General features: G+C 41.8%; 1 protein-coding gene across 8 annotated transcripts in view; it reads left to right on the top strand.

The window, feature by feature from the left end:
• The window catches only part of bsna (bassoon presynaptic cytomatrix protein a), a 157919-nt gene that overhangs the window by 116195 nt on the left and 25982 nt on the right, over window positions 1–15742 (top strand). For 7 of the 8 annotated variants that reach the window (XM_051424055.1, XM_051424056.1, XM_051424061.1 and 4 more), the window contains 4 exons: window positions 2196–7562; window positions 10114–10278; window positions 10791–11047; window positions 11776–12712. In XM_051424055.1, coding sequence (XP_051280015.1) covers window positions 2196–7562; window positions 10114–10278; window positions 10791–11047; window positions 11776–12712 — 6726 coding nt within the window. The remainder of the gene's footprint in view (window positions 1–2195; window positions 7563–10113; window positions 10279–10790; window positions 11048–11775; window positions 12713–15742) is intronic. The other variant, XM_051424057.1, reaches the window with a different exon arrangement.

The raw sequence follows: 15742 nt of genomic DNA on the forward strand, positions 1-15742 counted from the left end.
GTCTAGATGCATTTTATTAGACCTGTCCATATTTTGTCCCGCTATGTGTATCTTTTCACTGAAAAAAGGATAATGTCAGTTCCATTATATTTTTTTCTCCATAACATTTCTTGTTTCCATAATCACTTTGCTCAGGCCTCTCACTCTTGAACTCCTTACCTCCTAATTTATTGTTTTTTTCTTTCACTTCTTGTACAAAATGCCTCTTTGTGTAAAAATGCCCTAAATATGTCATGTGAACTATATTTATATTAAGTTTGCTGATAACAACCAGTTTATTATTTATTATACTACAAAGTGAAAATGATGATTTTTTTTTGCGAAAATAACGCAGTCACAGAGAGTTGTGGTATGACAGGACACTAAGACTTTTAATCAAGTCTAGTTATTTAAAATTATAAGTTGAACCAATTACTTCCTCCTTTATTGTTGGACATCCATGGCTGTTGCATGTCACTGATTCCCTCCTAACAGAATGCTGAGGCTGCAAGTGGCAGCAAGGTATTCATGGACTACCTTGGAGGGAGAGAGAGAGAGAGAGAGAGAGAGAGAGAGAGAGAGAGAGAGAGAAACACAGAGGGAGTGAAATAATGCCTCTTCTTACTCAGCGGCAGCCATCACTCCTGCTGAAATATTTATAAAGATTGGCTGCTTCAGGCCTTTTCAAAGGCTGAGCAGACCTTCCTCATTTGTGAAGCTGCTGGGAATTTAAAGTGCAGAGAGCTCAAAGTAAAGTCCCCTCTGAAGTATTGTAACCATTGTAAGAGGTTTTCTAGAAAAGATTTCCATAATTTGTATCTATTTTGTATTCTTTCCTCCATCCCCCTTTCATTTACCAGGTTAGTCCCTTTGAGATTATTATTTGGCATGTTATTAACAGACATCAGAGACAGAGCCATTGATGAATGAGTTTTAATTTTTTTTTATTTTATGTTCCAGTCAGGATAACTGCACAATCTTCCTTTAATTACTGAATTCCTCTCATTCCTAAAAAAGACAATTTGATTAACCTCTTTCCAATGGCTCAAAAATGTTAACAGACCTAACAACTATAACAGTATAATTATTTTATTTTTCTTAATGTGGGCATTCATTATATTATTGAGATTTACGTCTTAATAAAATCAGACCATGCTTTTAATATTGTATTGTAGTGTAATACTTTATCTCTGTTATATATCTGAATTGTAACTACATTGTAATGAAAAAGGTATTTATTTAGGTTTGTTCATAGGGCTGATATCTGTTTTGGAAGTAGGAAGGGTAAATCTGTAACATGTAAGTCTTCAGTGTTTTCCTCTATCCATGGTGTAAAAGAATAACAACCTCAAGCCTATTCTCTTACATGTACTCTGTGAATTCAGTTTTATCACTTTTTCTTTGTTCTTTCTCAATTTAGCAAACTTTTTACGAGGTAAATTGTAAACACTCAATTTTGGCCCACACATTTTAGATGTGATGTTTTTACTGAATATTGCTGTGTGCTGTCAAGTCAATGTTTTAAGGTACAGACTTTGTTACTCAGTGGATCTAAAGATAATTTTATAACAGTGTGGAAAGAAATATTTTTTATAGACCTTCAAATTTTCAGACCTAATGAAGAGAACCCCTTCATTTATTGCATTCTTGTTTAAAATGGAGTATATATAGTACTTCATTACTAGTAGCTAATGTTCCAAAAATAACAAATCATTTTCATTAATCATATGCCATTAAAAACCTATTAAAATCACCAAATGCTTGTTAACCTCCTAAAACGCTACTTGAATGGGTTCAGACACTGTAGTTTGTATTTATGAAGATATTTTTAGATCTAAAGTTTAAGAGCACTTTCTAAAAATGCTTAGACCAGAATCTTGTCAAATTATATATTTACAACCACTACCTTTTTATTAAAAGCTGAGAACATCAGTTTTAGCATTGCTGTTCTAGCAGAATGATGGCATATTTTAAAAACACTTTTGAACTGTCTTGTTATCTGACAAATGTAATCAATGATTTTAGTTGCTGTATTAATCAATGCATCTAGGTCCTGTTTTCATAGTCCTGAGACAATCAGAATCTAAATAGATGTGGGCTTAAATTGTATGCACTGATGTGCTTATCCAGAATCAACACTAAATTATTACTTCAATTAAAAACCCTAGTTTCCCCAGATTTAATGCATTTTTCTTTCTTTCCTTTTCTCTCTATAGGATACAAAAAACAACAGCACCCATGACTTGTCACGCAGCCCTCAGAGCCTCAGTGACACTGGCTACTCCTCTGATGGCATCTCCAGCTCCCACAGTGAAATCACAGGTCTAATCCAAGAAGAGGAGATGAAGCTGAGTGAAAGGGGGATCAGTGGGAGGGGCTCCCCCCTAAGCCCTTCTGAAATCACCAAGTTAGAAAGCTCCATGAGGCCTTTGCTGGAGAAGAGTCTTTCTGAAGAGAAGGTGGACAGAAGGGGAAGGAAGCACAGAGACAGAGACTTGGATGACAGAGGAAAGCAGCGCCCACGCTCCCTGTCAATCCCACCAGATGCATACGACTCTGATGAGGAACTAGAGGATATACTGGAGGAAGAGGAGGATGTAGGGGACTGGGAGGGTAAACGGAAGGAAGTGAAGGAAGAGAAGAAGGAGAAGAAAAAGAAGGAAAAAGATGCAGAGCCCACAGAGATGACAGATGAGGAGTATATGAGAAGACAAATAATGGAGATGAGCGCTGATGAAGAAAATGAGGAGGAGGAGGAGGAAGAGATGGAGGAAGAGGAAGATGAGGAAGATGAAGGATATGGCTACCAGAAACCCAAGAAAAGCCACCATAAGCTCTCTGACTCAGGGAAAGAGAAGCGACGTCTTCAGCACCACTCCAGCAGTTTTGAGGAGGAAACTAAGAGCTCAACCGATGTTTATAAAGGCTCAGTGGAGGAGGGTGAGGAAGATGTGATGGCCTCACAAGGAGGCCTGAGGCGCTTCAAAACTATTGAACTCAATAACACCAATAGCTATAGCCGAGACATGGAACTGAGCAATGAAAATGACTTGAGCCTTGACCGGGAACCAGAGCTAGAGATGGAGAGCTTGACAGGGTCTCCTGAGGAGCGTTCTCGGGGTGACTACTCCTCCACTCTGCCAGCCACTTCATCCTCATATGGCTCAGGCCAATCTCCTACATCCATCTCATCAATGGAGGAGGACAGTGACAGTAGCCCCAGCAGGAGACAAAGGCTGGAAGAGGCCAAACAGCAGAGGAAAGCACGGCACCGCTCCCACGGCCCTCTCCTTCCCACCATTGAAGACTCTTCAGAAGAAGATGAGCTGAGAGAGGAAGAGGAACTTCTGAGAGAACAGGAGAAGATGAGGGAGGTGGAACAACAGAGAATAAGGAGCACAGCACGGAAGACTAAGAGGGATAAGGAGGAGCTGAGGGCTCAGAGGCGCAGAGAGCGGTCCAAGACACCACCTAGCAATCTCTCACCTATTGAAGATGCTTCTCCAACAGAAGAGCTGAGACAAGCTGCAGAAATGGAAGAGCTCCATCGTTCTTCTGCTTCTGAATATTCTCCTCAGAGTCTTGACTCAGAGGCAGAGGGATACGAGTCCAAACTTTACAAGTCAGGCAGCGAGTACAACCTGCCTACCTTTATGTCTCTCTACTCACCAGTAGAGAAATCATCAACTACAACAACCACAACAGCTCCATCTTCAACTTCCAAACCACTGAAGAGTGCTGAGGAGGTTTATGAGGAGATGATGAGGAAGGCAGAGATGCTTCAAAAACAACAGAAACAACAGCAGCAACAGCAGCAACAACATGGAAGACATGGCCAGTACTACGAGGAGGACGTTAATGGACAAGGTTATGATGATGAATATGAATATGAACAAGATCAAACAGGATATGACAATGAAGCAGTAGAGACAGAAACTGATATTTATGAGGAGATCCGACAAACATCTCAGAACATCACTAAGATGCAGCAGGCCACTGATGAGCAAGTAGAGATTGAGATTGAGAGCTCCTACCCAGACAAACAGCTCCTAGACACAGGCTCCGCCTTTGCTAAACTACTGGAGCAAAGCAATGCTCTCCTTACTCCAGGGACCAGCCCCACCCAGATCTCAGCTCCTGTCTCCTTTGCTGAGACTGGAGGACGGATTCCTGATGTCCGAGTAACACAGCACTTTTCTGCAAAGGATGGACACAAAGACAGGATCAAAAGCCAAGCAGGAAAGAATGGAATAACTCCAGCAGTGGCTGCCACCACTATTGCAGCTTATGGAGTTTATGCCAGAGATGCAGTGACTATTTCTCAGACTAGTACAAGCCATACCGTGACGTCTACTCAGGCTGTTATATATGGCCGACACACAGGAAGTCCTGCTACATCCTCAGCTACAGTTTCAAGTGTATGCAGCAAGATTGCAGAGATTACTCAGGCCTACAGTCAAAGGGAAGTGATCACCAGAAGGGTAGGGGAGACTAGGGGTGTCCAAGTGAGAGACAGTTCAACATCTTCTACTGAGAGAATTATTGAGCCACGTTCTCCCAAGTATACTACTTATTACAGGAGCACCAGTCCTCCTCTTTCTCCATCGCCACCAACACAGAGTCCCACTCGTTCACCTTCCAGAAGAGCTACAGCTGAGTTCTCTACACAGACTTTCAGTTCAGCATTACGAATGGAGTCAGCTGGCTCTGGGCCTTCATCTCCAGTGATGGCTCAGGGAACCCAAACATCACAGCGATCAGTTTCCCCACGTCTCTATCGACAGCAGTCTTCCCAGGATGCCCCATACTCCCCACCCCCAAGCCCAGCTAGACCAACGACAGTCAATACTGCTACTTCTCCCCTGTCTTCGCCTACCCGATTTAGTCGCCAATCAACTTTTGATGCTTACTCCCCATGTGGCAGCCCTCCAGACACTCCACCTTACCAACAGTCTCCCACACACAGCTTCTACCGAACACAAAGAGTGGAGAAGGTAAATGTGGGAACAAGTATGGTCACCACAGTCAGCACTTACACCAGAGGGTCCATGTCAATGGACAACATCTCGCTTTGTCGGATATCTACAGTCCCAGGTACTTCTAGAGTAGAGCAGGGCCATATGATCCAAGGTGGAAGTGTTGTTGACCTCAGAACAGCCACCAAACCAGCTCCTATTATCATGACTGACCAGGGAATGGATCTCACCTCCTTGGCCACTGAAAGCAGGAAATACCATGGTGGATCAGAGGGTAGCAGACATTCAACGATTGTACAGCCACTGATTATGAACCTAAACACCCAGGAGACCACCACACCAACCACTGTGAGTGTCACTGTGGCTGCTTCCATGTTCATGACCCAGCCCAAACAGCCAACAGTCTATGGTGATCCCCATCAAAATCGAGTGGATCTGGGTCAGGGCATGGGTTCAGCCGTGTGTCTTTCCCAGAACAAACCAATTTCACCTCCAACTGACCCATCAATACCAAAAATTGATGCCAAACTTGAAGATCTCAGTGTCCAACAGAGAGAGCTACAAAAACAACAAGAGAAGCTGCAGAAGCAACAAGAGCTCCTTGAACAGCAGTTGCACCAACATCATCAGATGCAACACCAGCAGCAACAGGCATCTGCTTTGGCCAGGTACAGTCTTACTGGTCAAATCTCACCTTTACTGAAAAAAGACTTGCTAGTCAGCCAGACTAGCACTGCCTCAGCTGTGGTCAGTGCTGTATCACCAGTCATTAACCCTGAGATGTATGGCACTGGTCCCATTGAGCTGAAAGGAAAACCAAGTCCTCCTGGTTTGATGTCAGGCGGTAAATCACCACATAGCATGGTAGTACAGATGGATGGAGGGCTAGAGCAGGCCAGGGCAGTGACTCAGCTGGTAAAGGTAGAAGAAGGACAGGATGCTATGGATCTAACAGGAGGCCAAATTAAACCTGACAACCAACCTGCATGCTGCGACGTTGTTTACCGACTTCCATTTGGCGGAAGCTGTGTTGGTGGTTCTGAGAAAGAGGGCATAAGACCTCCATCTGCCCCACCTCTCACCTACGAGTCTGACCAAGAAAGACAACCTGGAAGTTACCAGGATTATTCAATAGATGGTCGTAAGGCCTACACATTACCTTTTCCTGGTAGGCTTCAGCCTTCAATGTCGGATACAAACCTAGCTGATGCTGGGTTACAGTCCTATCATTCTAAACTAGAACCACAGCTTCAACCTTCGGGAGAACTTGCTGTAGATCTAACGGCTATGAAACAGGGCTATGGAGGATATATGGGGATGCAGTATGGCTCCTACACAGATTTACGGCATGGAGGAGACATCACAGTCCAAACACTGCCTATAAGGAGATATAATTCATTGTCTAACATCAGTTCAGACTATGGCTACTCTGCTCGTGACATTGCTAACTTTCAAGAAGCTAACTTGGCTCAGTACAGTGCTACAACTGCCAGGGAAATCAGCCGAATGTGTGCAGCACTCAATTCCATCGATCGTTATAGCAGCAACCCAGATTTGATGCAGTTTAGCAGTTTGGGGAGAGGAACCGGGCCTGGGACCTCCAGACTTGCAGCAGGTCTCGGCTTGAGACAAAACCTCCTCTTTGGACTAGATGGGAAGCCAATTTCCCACAGTCAGGCGCTAACCAACCTTATCAATGCCAGACAGGCCAGTCTCAGAGCCATGTACCCTGCTGCTATAAGGTCCGCTGATGGGATGATCTACTCCACCATTCAGACCCCTATTGCTTCGACACTTCCCATCACAACACAGCCTGCCTCTGTTCTACGCCCTCTACTGAGGGGGGTCTACAGACCATATCCTTCTGCCAACATGACACCTGTGCCCCTATCTAGTCTTACCAGACTACCAATGAGTCCCAGAATGCCCCTATCTGGACCAGCTCCAGTCCGTTACACAGCACCAGGTCTTCTCCAAACAACTTCAACTACTGCCACTACTGCTGCTGCTTTAACAACTTCAGCACCAGCAGTTGCCCCAGTGTCTGTTTCCATGACAACTACTATCTCTACAGTCCAAGATGAACCGGTTTACCTGGGTAAAGGTGCCTCATCAGTAGAGGTCACGTCAGTACAAGGAACAGTTGCCATACCAATGGAGCCACAGCAGCAGCCAATAAACCTGTCCCAAGCACACCTAAACAGTCAGCAACAGCAGCAACAGGTGACAACTGCTCAGCAACCACAACAGCCTCCTCCAGCAGCCCATGCCTACCCACCCTCAGCTCCTTCACACACTCACGGCTACACCCAACCTGCAGTGGGCCCCTCTGCCCCCCCCAGTGGCTTACCCATTCCAGGGGGACTTCCTCCCTTCCCTCCACCAGGTGCCATACATAAAGAGGGTGAAACCGAGGCAGAGAGGCTGCACCGGCAGCAAGAACAGCTCCTGCAGATGGAGAGGGAGCGGGTGGAGTTAGAGAAACTCCGGCAACTACGCCTGCAGGAGGAGCTGGAGCGTGAAAGGATAGAGCTAAAGCTGCACAGGGAGAAAGAGCAGATGCTGGTGCAGAGAGAGTTACAGGAACTGCAGAACATCAAGGAACAGGTAGAGGGAGAAACGGGAGGTGGAATTGAGAGTTAGATGTTTGGTGTCTTGTTTGATGTGTTGTGGTTGTTGGTTTTGCTTAGGATATTGTGTTTTTTGTTTTGTGGTGGTCCTACTTGTGGTGTTATTAAGTTATTATCCGTTTATATTATTTAAATTGCTTTTGTTCTTTTAATGTCACATCATTGATTTGCAACCAGTAAGTGGAATAATTTCCAAAAACATGCCAAAAAACAAACAAATTCTATTTACATTATATAGTATATGCATGTCTTTCAATGCATTTCTCCTATCAATTTCTCAAAAAGGTATTAAGTAGTAGTAGTAACAATCTGTGACAGTTTCATTGACATTTTTGGCCAGAGAGACGATTAAATATCCATTCAGAATGTGGTTTTTCATGTAATGACAGCCAGTTCTCATTCCCAGGTTGTCAAATGTCAACAGTATGTCACGACCCTCTGTGTCTCATACAGACCCACCAGGTACCCTTCAGTGTCTGTATGAGACGCAACCAGCATTCAACTAAGTCCAGTGTAACCCATCCACATCAGGAAATGTAGTGTAAAGAGTGAAGTCCAAATAGGGATGGGAATGTGGTGGATTGATCGTTCAAACATGAAACTTTCACCTAGGAGGCTGTGGTTCGTGTCCATTATGAAACCAAAATTCAATCTTGAGTTTTAAGTTTTAAGTTACATAAAGTTATGTATGTGACTTGCATCTTATTTTAACTAGAAAGAGATGGCGCAATTAGAGTTATTTCCTGTATCTGTGTCACGTGGCTTTTACCGCTGTCCCACCCCTTTAGGAGACTAGCAGCAAGTCCAATGGGGAAATTAATGTGTGCACAGATTATGACAAATTAATTTGTTTCATAGTCACCAATGTAAATATTGGACCCATTTTTCAAAAGCCACATATCTTCCAAACATTCAGACATACAAATCAGGTTAAAATTAATTTTGTTCGAGATGTCTCTGTGTCTCAGCAACACACTCTTGTGAGATCTGGCAACACAGATATCTCTTCTCTCTGTTGGTTTCCAACCAGATAAATACAAATTTAAAGGGACTGATATGTGAAACCATGAATTAAAAGTTACAACTGAAATAAAACTTGTGTTTCTTATTGTTTCTTTTGTTCACAATACTTCCAAACAAGGTAGTGTTTAGGAGACAGGAGGTGGACCATTTCATACCATTGGAGCATCGGTTTGTAATGCGTCATCTTTTGTTATGGAGCTTCTTTGATTTGAATCCAAATCGCAATCTTAACCTAAATCTAACCAAGTGGTTTTGTTGCCTAGACCTAACCAAACTGCAGCCATTTAACAACATTAATCACGTATTAAAAAGGCATCTCAAACAGATGCTGAAGTGTACCTTGTGCTTATAAAACGCTGAGGGACGTGACAAGGCAGTGTTGGTATTTGACCACCTGGGGTGAGAACGTGCTGGTAATGATGAAGGCATTTTTTGTTCAAAGGAATGTTTGCATCCAGCCTGCGTTACAAAACAGTTCTAAAGTATGCATGCAATGTTGTACACTTTACTGTACATTTCCTGTATTAGAAGTGTGCATGAACATGCTTGTAGTATGTATGTGTGATCGAAACTGATGATGCTCCAATTTTGTTTGTAAAGTGGTTTCATGTTCCATTTGTTGGTCTGAGTCATATTCAGAAGAAAATGGAAAGCAGTGTCATATTCCATTTGCTGGTCTGATTTGTAAAAGAAAAATGGATCTCATTATGTTGTAAACATTTAATAATCAATATCAAGTACACATTTGAATATATTGCTTTTCCCAGCTTCTAATAGCCTTGTTAAGATGTTTTACAGCAACAGAAGGGCTAACATGACAATTTTCTTCTTTTTTGATAGAACAAGCAGTTGAAAATCTTTCAAGTTAACTCTGTTAAACAGGTGTGGAAGCCTTCCTTAATGAGAATGAGCTAGAGATGGAATGTTTAATATGCATCTCATAACCTACAGTATAAGCAAAAACCCTGTCTCCTTATTTGCACCGGCCTGCCATTTATGCAACAAAGAAAATGCATTAAATATTTTCTTATGAGCATTGTATGACTGGCAACAGCAATTACCAGCACATGCTGCACATTTATTTTGCGCTTCCATTCTTGGTTTTTACAATGTATGTGAATTTTGACTAACTTGGAACCATTTTCAAAACTAATCCATCAGCACAAGAATAACTCCATGTCACGTTCAGTTTCAGGAGTCTTGTGATTTGGTTTGCATTTTTGAAATTTGATCATCTTTTATTCAACCAGATGTGCCATAAGTCAACAACCTTGTCCTCTTCTGTCTTTACTGTCTCTCTCTCTCTCCATTTCTATCACTTTTCATCTTGTCTTTTTTCCATCATCCATCATTTATCTTTCTATTTTGATCATTTCTTTTCTTCTCCCAACTCATTCACTCTCACTTCTTTCTTATGCCATGCTTCTCCATACTTTCTTGTCCTTTCTCTCTGTTTTTGCCGACGTGTACTTCTTTCTGTTCCCCTTTCCACCAACATTTTTTAGGTTCTACAGCAGCAGCAACATGAACGTGAGAAACAACTTGTTCTCCAGAGGGAGCAGCTAGCCCAACAGAAGTCCCAGCTAGACCAGATCCAGTCTTTACAGCACCAGCTCCAGCAGCAGCTTGTAGAGCAGAAGAGACAGAAAACAGCATCTCATAGCGTGCAGGTGAGGGGAGTGAGGAACACTGGCAGCTGGCTTATAAGAGTTGTGACATGCATACATAGCATTGATGTTGAAGGCATAAGCACTTTTAGAAATTTTTGACATAGAGAGTGAAAATACAGAAAAAACATGCCGTGAGAAACACTCACTAATTATAGTTATAAATAACTTTTGGCCTGCCATATACATGCCTACCTATCTGTGCAGAATGTTTTATTTCCTATTCCTATTATTTTCCTTCCAGGCAAAGATACCCTTGAACCTTGACCCTTGACCCTTGACACTTCTCTTTATTCTTGTTATATTTTCGAAGGCATAATTGATCTCAGGGTTCATTAAGCCATCAAATAATCTGACACAAATTAACTGGGCTGGCAAAGAAAATTTTGTATCTGTAAATTTGAAAATCATCAACTGTTAACTTCTCAAGCTACAACTTACAACTCAGTCTTTGCTATTGCACTGAATCAATGGTGGGTGAGGGGGTAAAACTACAACAATCCTTTTTTCTTCAGCTCGATGTAAACGGACAACCCCTGCACCCCTATACTGATTCTCAGATTGGCTCCCGTTCCCTCCCCAACTCCTCGTCCGAAATGTGTCTGAGGAGCCAGGAGGAGCACATGGAGACCAGGAACAACATGAGGAAACACAGCTCCATGACCAGGCTGAGTAGGGACAGCTTGGATGGAGATGGCGTTGTGTTTTATGGCTCCCCCCGCAGGATCGTGGACAGTTGTGTGCAGACAGATGATGAAGATGGGGAGGAAAGGTAGAGATGTGTGTGTGTGTGTGTGTGTGTGTGTGTGTGTGTGTGTGTGTGTGTGTGTGTGTGTGTGTGTTGGTGAGTGGAATGAGTGTGTGGACAGATACATAGAAATGTTTCGTTAGTGGGTGTAGGTGGATGTGGGTGCAGATGTAGATGAAAGAATGTGTGTGTGTGTGTGTGTGTGTGTTTATTAGACAAGGATTACCTCGATAGTCTTCCTATTTACTTCACATCTTTCTGTAATTAAAAAACAAGGCACAAGCAGAGATGTAGATGCAGGCATTATGAATAATTTATAAACAATTTTACAGAGAATAAAGATGTCACATCTCTGAGAGTTTCAAAGGCAAGAAGCATTGTGCAACACAAAAAGATGAAACTACATCCGGTATTAGTAAATGTTGAAACTTATATATATATGTATCGATGTTTGCACTTTATAATACAGCCTACAAATGGGCTAATACTAAAACTACCAATGTTCCTTAGCATATCAGTATCTTTAACCTGTTTTGCCAACACTCCTTGTTTTGTTACAGAGTAATAGTATTACTGTAGCGCGTAATTACCCAATAATCTAAAAAATAGACAATTAACAATGTTAGTGATTGTTGTACAAACTTGTACTGGCAGGTGCTTTACTGGTATGTACACATTTTAATGTAACTTGTACGCTGTAATATATTGCATTATTATTTCTTTCCTTATTGTTATCGTCTCGACATCACCAGGTACATGATGCGTCATCGCACCAGAAGGCGTGGACGCAGTGTTGACTGCTCCGTCCAGACAGACGATGACGAGGACAAGGCTGAGATGGAGCAGCCAGTCCGACGAAGACGTTCACGTTTTTCCCGGCACTCTGAGTCCAATTCCACTGGCACTGGCACTGCAGCCACGACCACCGCATCTACTGACACCAAAACCGACACTCCCAAGATGGTATCCTCCAGCATTGCCATCCAGACCATCAGGGAAATGTCTTGCCAGACAGAAGTGGAGCACCTAGGAAGAGTCTCCCCAGCAATCCACGTGACAGTACCAGACCCAAATAAAGTAGAGATTGTGCATTACATCTCTGGACCTGAGCGGACCCAAAAAGGACAGTCTCTAGCATGCCAGACTGACCCGGAAGCCCAGTCACAGGGTGTTGTAGCTCCCCAGCTCAGTGTACCAACCACAGTCAGTCCATATTCTTCTTCTACCAGTACTGGAACACAACAATCTGGTTCTGTCGACCTTCTGACCCAGCAGCGCCAGCAGCAGCATATTGCAGCAAACGCAGCCAAGTTTGAACGACGACGCCCCGACCCCCTCGACATCAACTACCAGCCTCACAACCACCTCCACAACGAGTCCATCTCCAGCATTATCCGGCAGCAGCAGACAGCCCCCAAATCCCCACAAGTCCTCTACTCTCCTGTGTCCCCGGTGTCCCCTCACCGCCTGCTGGAGAGTTCTCTGTCCAGTGAAAGGCTGAACAAGGCCCATGTCACACCTCAGCAGAAGTCCTACACAGCCGAGTCCCCCCAGCGACACCCCTCTGTGCCCCGACCCATCAAGAGCACGCAAAGATCCATGTCAGACCCCAAGCCCCTCAGCCCCACAACAGATGAGCATACCAAGGCCAGGCTGTCCCTCTATCAACAACAAGCACTGCAGAGCCAGGTAAAGTTAGCACATTAAAAGTTAAATGTCAAAGAAGCAATTAAAATCAATTCAGGATGCAATCTAGATAAAATAGCTTAAGTCTATTTCTGTTGTATTTGCTGTTTCTTATAAAGTATTGCCTCATGTTAAAAAGCACTCTACTCAAGTAGCATATAGTACAAAAACATGTTTTACACACTACATTCTTATGTTATTGACTACCTGGGAAGCTAATTCAGTTGTAGGCCAGCTGTCAATATACAATAGATGATACCTTACTGTATGTAACCAATAGATGAGGTCCAGTGTCAACCTACAACAACAATTATTATTTAGTTATTATTCTGCAGCAAAAGGCTAAAACAGCATCAATAATACCTAAGGTGGTTAGACCTGTTAATACCTTGTCTATGATTTAAACAGATACACCTTTATGAACTGAAAATTAAGTCAAAAAGACTGTCATCACAACTCTACACAACCACTGCAGATATTGAACACATTTTGGTAGTGTGGCTCGGAGTTTTGACCTACCAGTCGGTTTGGAGGGTTTGCCGTTATTCCATATGTTCGTGGTAATTCCTCTTCAGGGCTTCCTGCATTAACTCTTGTGACAAAATATTGGTAAAAATCAGCAATGTATATTTGATTAACCAATATAAAAAGATGAAAATGATTCAAAACTGTTTAAAACCAGGGACAGGGCCCCAGCACAAGTTCTCACAGTCATTATCTTTGCTTTAGTCAATAGTTTGACTCACTTCAATGTTATTCTGTGGAATCGGGCATTAAATCTCAATGGCCTCTATGTCATTTTTTGATCAAAACCATTCCTTTAACTCCACTTTGCCCCTGTTTTTATTTTGTGAGTGTTATGAATGTTTTATATGAATGCTATGATGACTAATTCCCTTTGTTGTGGATTTTCAGATGTTACTATTGTTTTGTCTTCCACGTCCTTTAGGGCGTATAGAGTACCCCATCACCAATTTGAAGTGACACCTACTATTATGAAGCAATAGCTGCCATGTCAGTGAAATCCACTGTTGAGCATTCATGAGGTATTTTAGGCCTTTATTATAGAAACGTCTGGTGAAGGCATAACTCAATTTGATTTCTAAACAAGGTAGTTATTGTGGGTTTATTTAATATCTCTGTTTAAAAATTATTTGGGCATCTATACAATTCTTAAAGAAAACAAAAACTGTCATAATTCTGTGCATTAATTAACTATTGAATATCATTATATTTACAAACCAGAGCAATAAAACCTGTATGGTTGGCTCTTATTACAGCATACATGGTGGGCTAAACTGCTCTCACAATAGTGAAAGGCTTCATTTCTTAAGACCAATTAATGAGAATCATTATATTAATAACTAGAGAAATGAATACATGATAACAAGAATGATATTGATTTATGGAGCAATTTTCAAAACTGAAGTTAAAAAGTGCAACAAAGTGGGGCGCCCGGTTATCTCAGTTGGTAGAGCTGGCGACCCATGTACTGAGGCTGCGTCCTTGCTGCAGTGGCCCAGGGTTCGAATCCGACCTGCGGCCCTTTGCTGCGTGTCATCCCCTCTCTCTGCCCCCCTTTCCTGTCTATCTTCGGCTGTCCCTATCAAGTAAAGGCAACAAAAAGCCCCCCCCCCAAAAAAAAGTGCCAAAATTGAAATCAACAAATAATAAAATAAAATCTATGGGAAACTTTTAGGAGACAAAAAATATAAACCGATTCCAGTTATATAAAAAAGTCTGTCTACATAACCAAAGGAATAAAGTGACAAGTTAAAGTTTGTTTGTTTTTTTAAATCAAGGGCCCTGACTGCAAAAGAGACTTTCAGGAATTAATTAGATTTGTCAGGTGCTGTGTTACCTAATATTGAGTGATGGAGAGGTTAAACACCATCTCTGTGTTATAGTGTAGTAGTTTATGTCCAATGATACTTGTTACGTCTTGTCAGCCTGTGCAAGCCTCCAGCTGGTGTAAGATGCAACATGCATTTGATTCGAGTCAGTTGATTTAAAAAGGTCCTCAAATTATTAAAAAGTAATCCACCTCCACATTATTGGCTGTTGCATTGTCAAATCACCGCTATTCACAATCCAAAGTGACTGAAGTATATGAAAAGATTTTCTTTATCTCTTTAGAACAACCCCTTTGTTATGTATAGATTTTTTCAGTGTACAGTATTTTCTCTCCTAATTATTTGAGATGTTGGGAGTATGTATTTACTGCCCACCTAAGATTAGATGATTAATATTGTTTTTTTATCTCGTCACCCCCACACAGACTGACATGCCAAACAACACATGACACATGATGTGATCTATTTACAAATTCAAAATAACTGCATTTTGGTAGGATAAGGGAAGATACAGTATTTACACACATTTAAAAACAAAACAAAGATGAACCTATTCATTCTAACATTCTTGTCATTCATGATATTGATAAGCTACAGTAAAACATTGACTCATCTGAACAAGATACATTTGCTTGGCTGGATTTTGACAGGAGAATAGGCAGCTCACACATATTTAGTATTTTATTAGTTCCATATTGTGCAATCACAATATACAACAAAAATGAAAATCAAATACACTAAAATTCTTGTCTTTTGTTCTTTGTGTTTTTCTTGGGGTTTACAGTGGAACACATGGTGCAGTAGGCTTGGTCTGAAGATTTGAAGTTAAAAGCTCACAATAGCCCTTGGAAACAAGCATGAGGCTATCAGAAGCAATCCATAAGTCATTTGCAAAGAGAAGAAACAACAGGAAAATGTACAAAACAACATCTGTGGCTGCTTTATTCTGTATACTTACCTTAAGTAGTAGAACCCCATTACTGTTCAACAAGGTGTTGGAAGCATCCCTTATGGGTTTAGGTCTATTTACTGTATATCGGCCATAAATTCATGCTGCCAATTTCCCAATCTATAACTGAAGGGACATTTGCTCCTTGAAAGTTGCAAGGCGATTCCAAAAAATTATTTAGCTAAGCTTTTATATTCATCCAAAGTACAGAGTTACAAAGTAACTGCAATG

The sequence above is a fragment of the Dicentrarchus labrax genome, unplaced genomic scaffold (genome assembly GCF_905237075.1).
Source record: "Dicentrarchus labrax unplaced genomic scaffold, dlabrax2021, whole genome shotgun sequence".
NCBI classification, from domain to species: Eukaryota; Metazoa; Chordata; class Actinopteri; family Moronidae; genus Dicentrarchus; species Dicentrarchus labrax.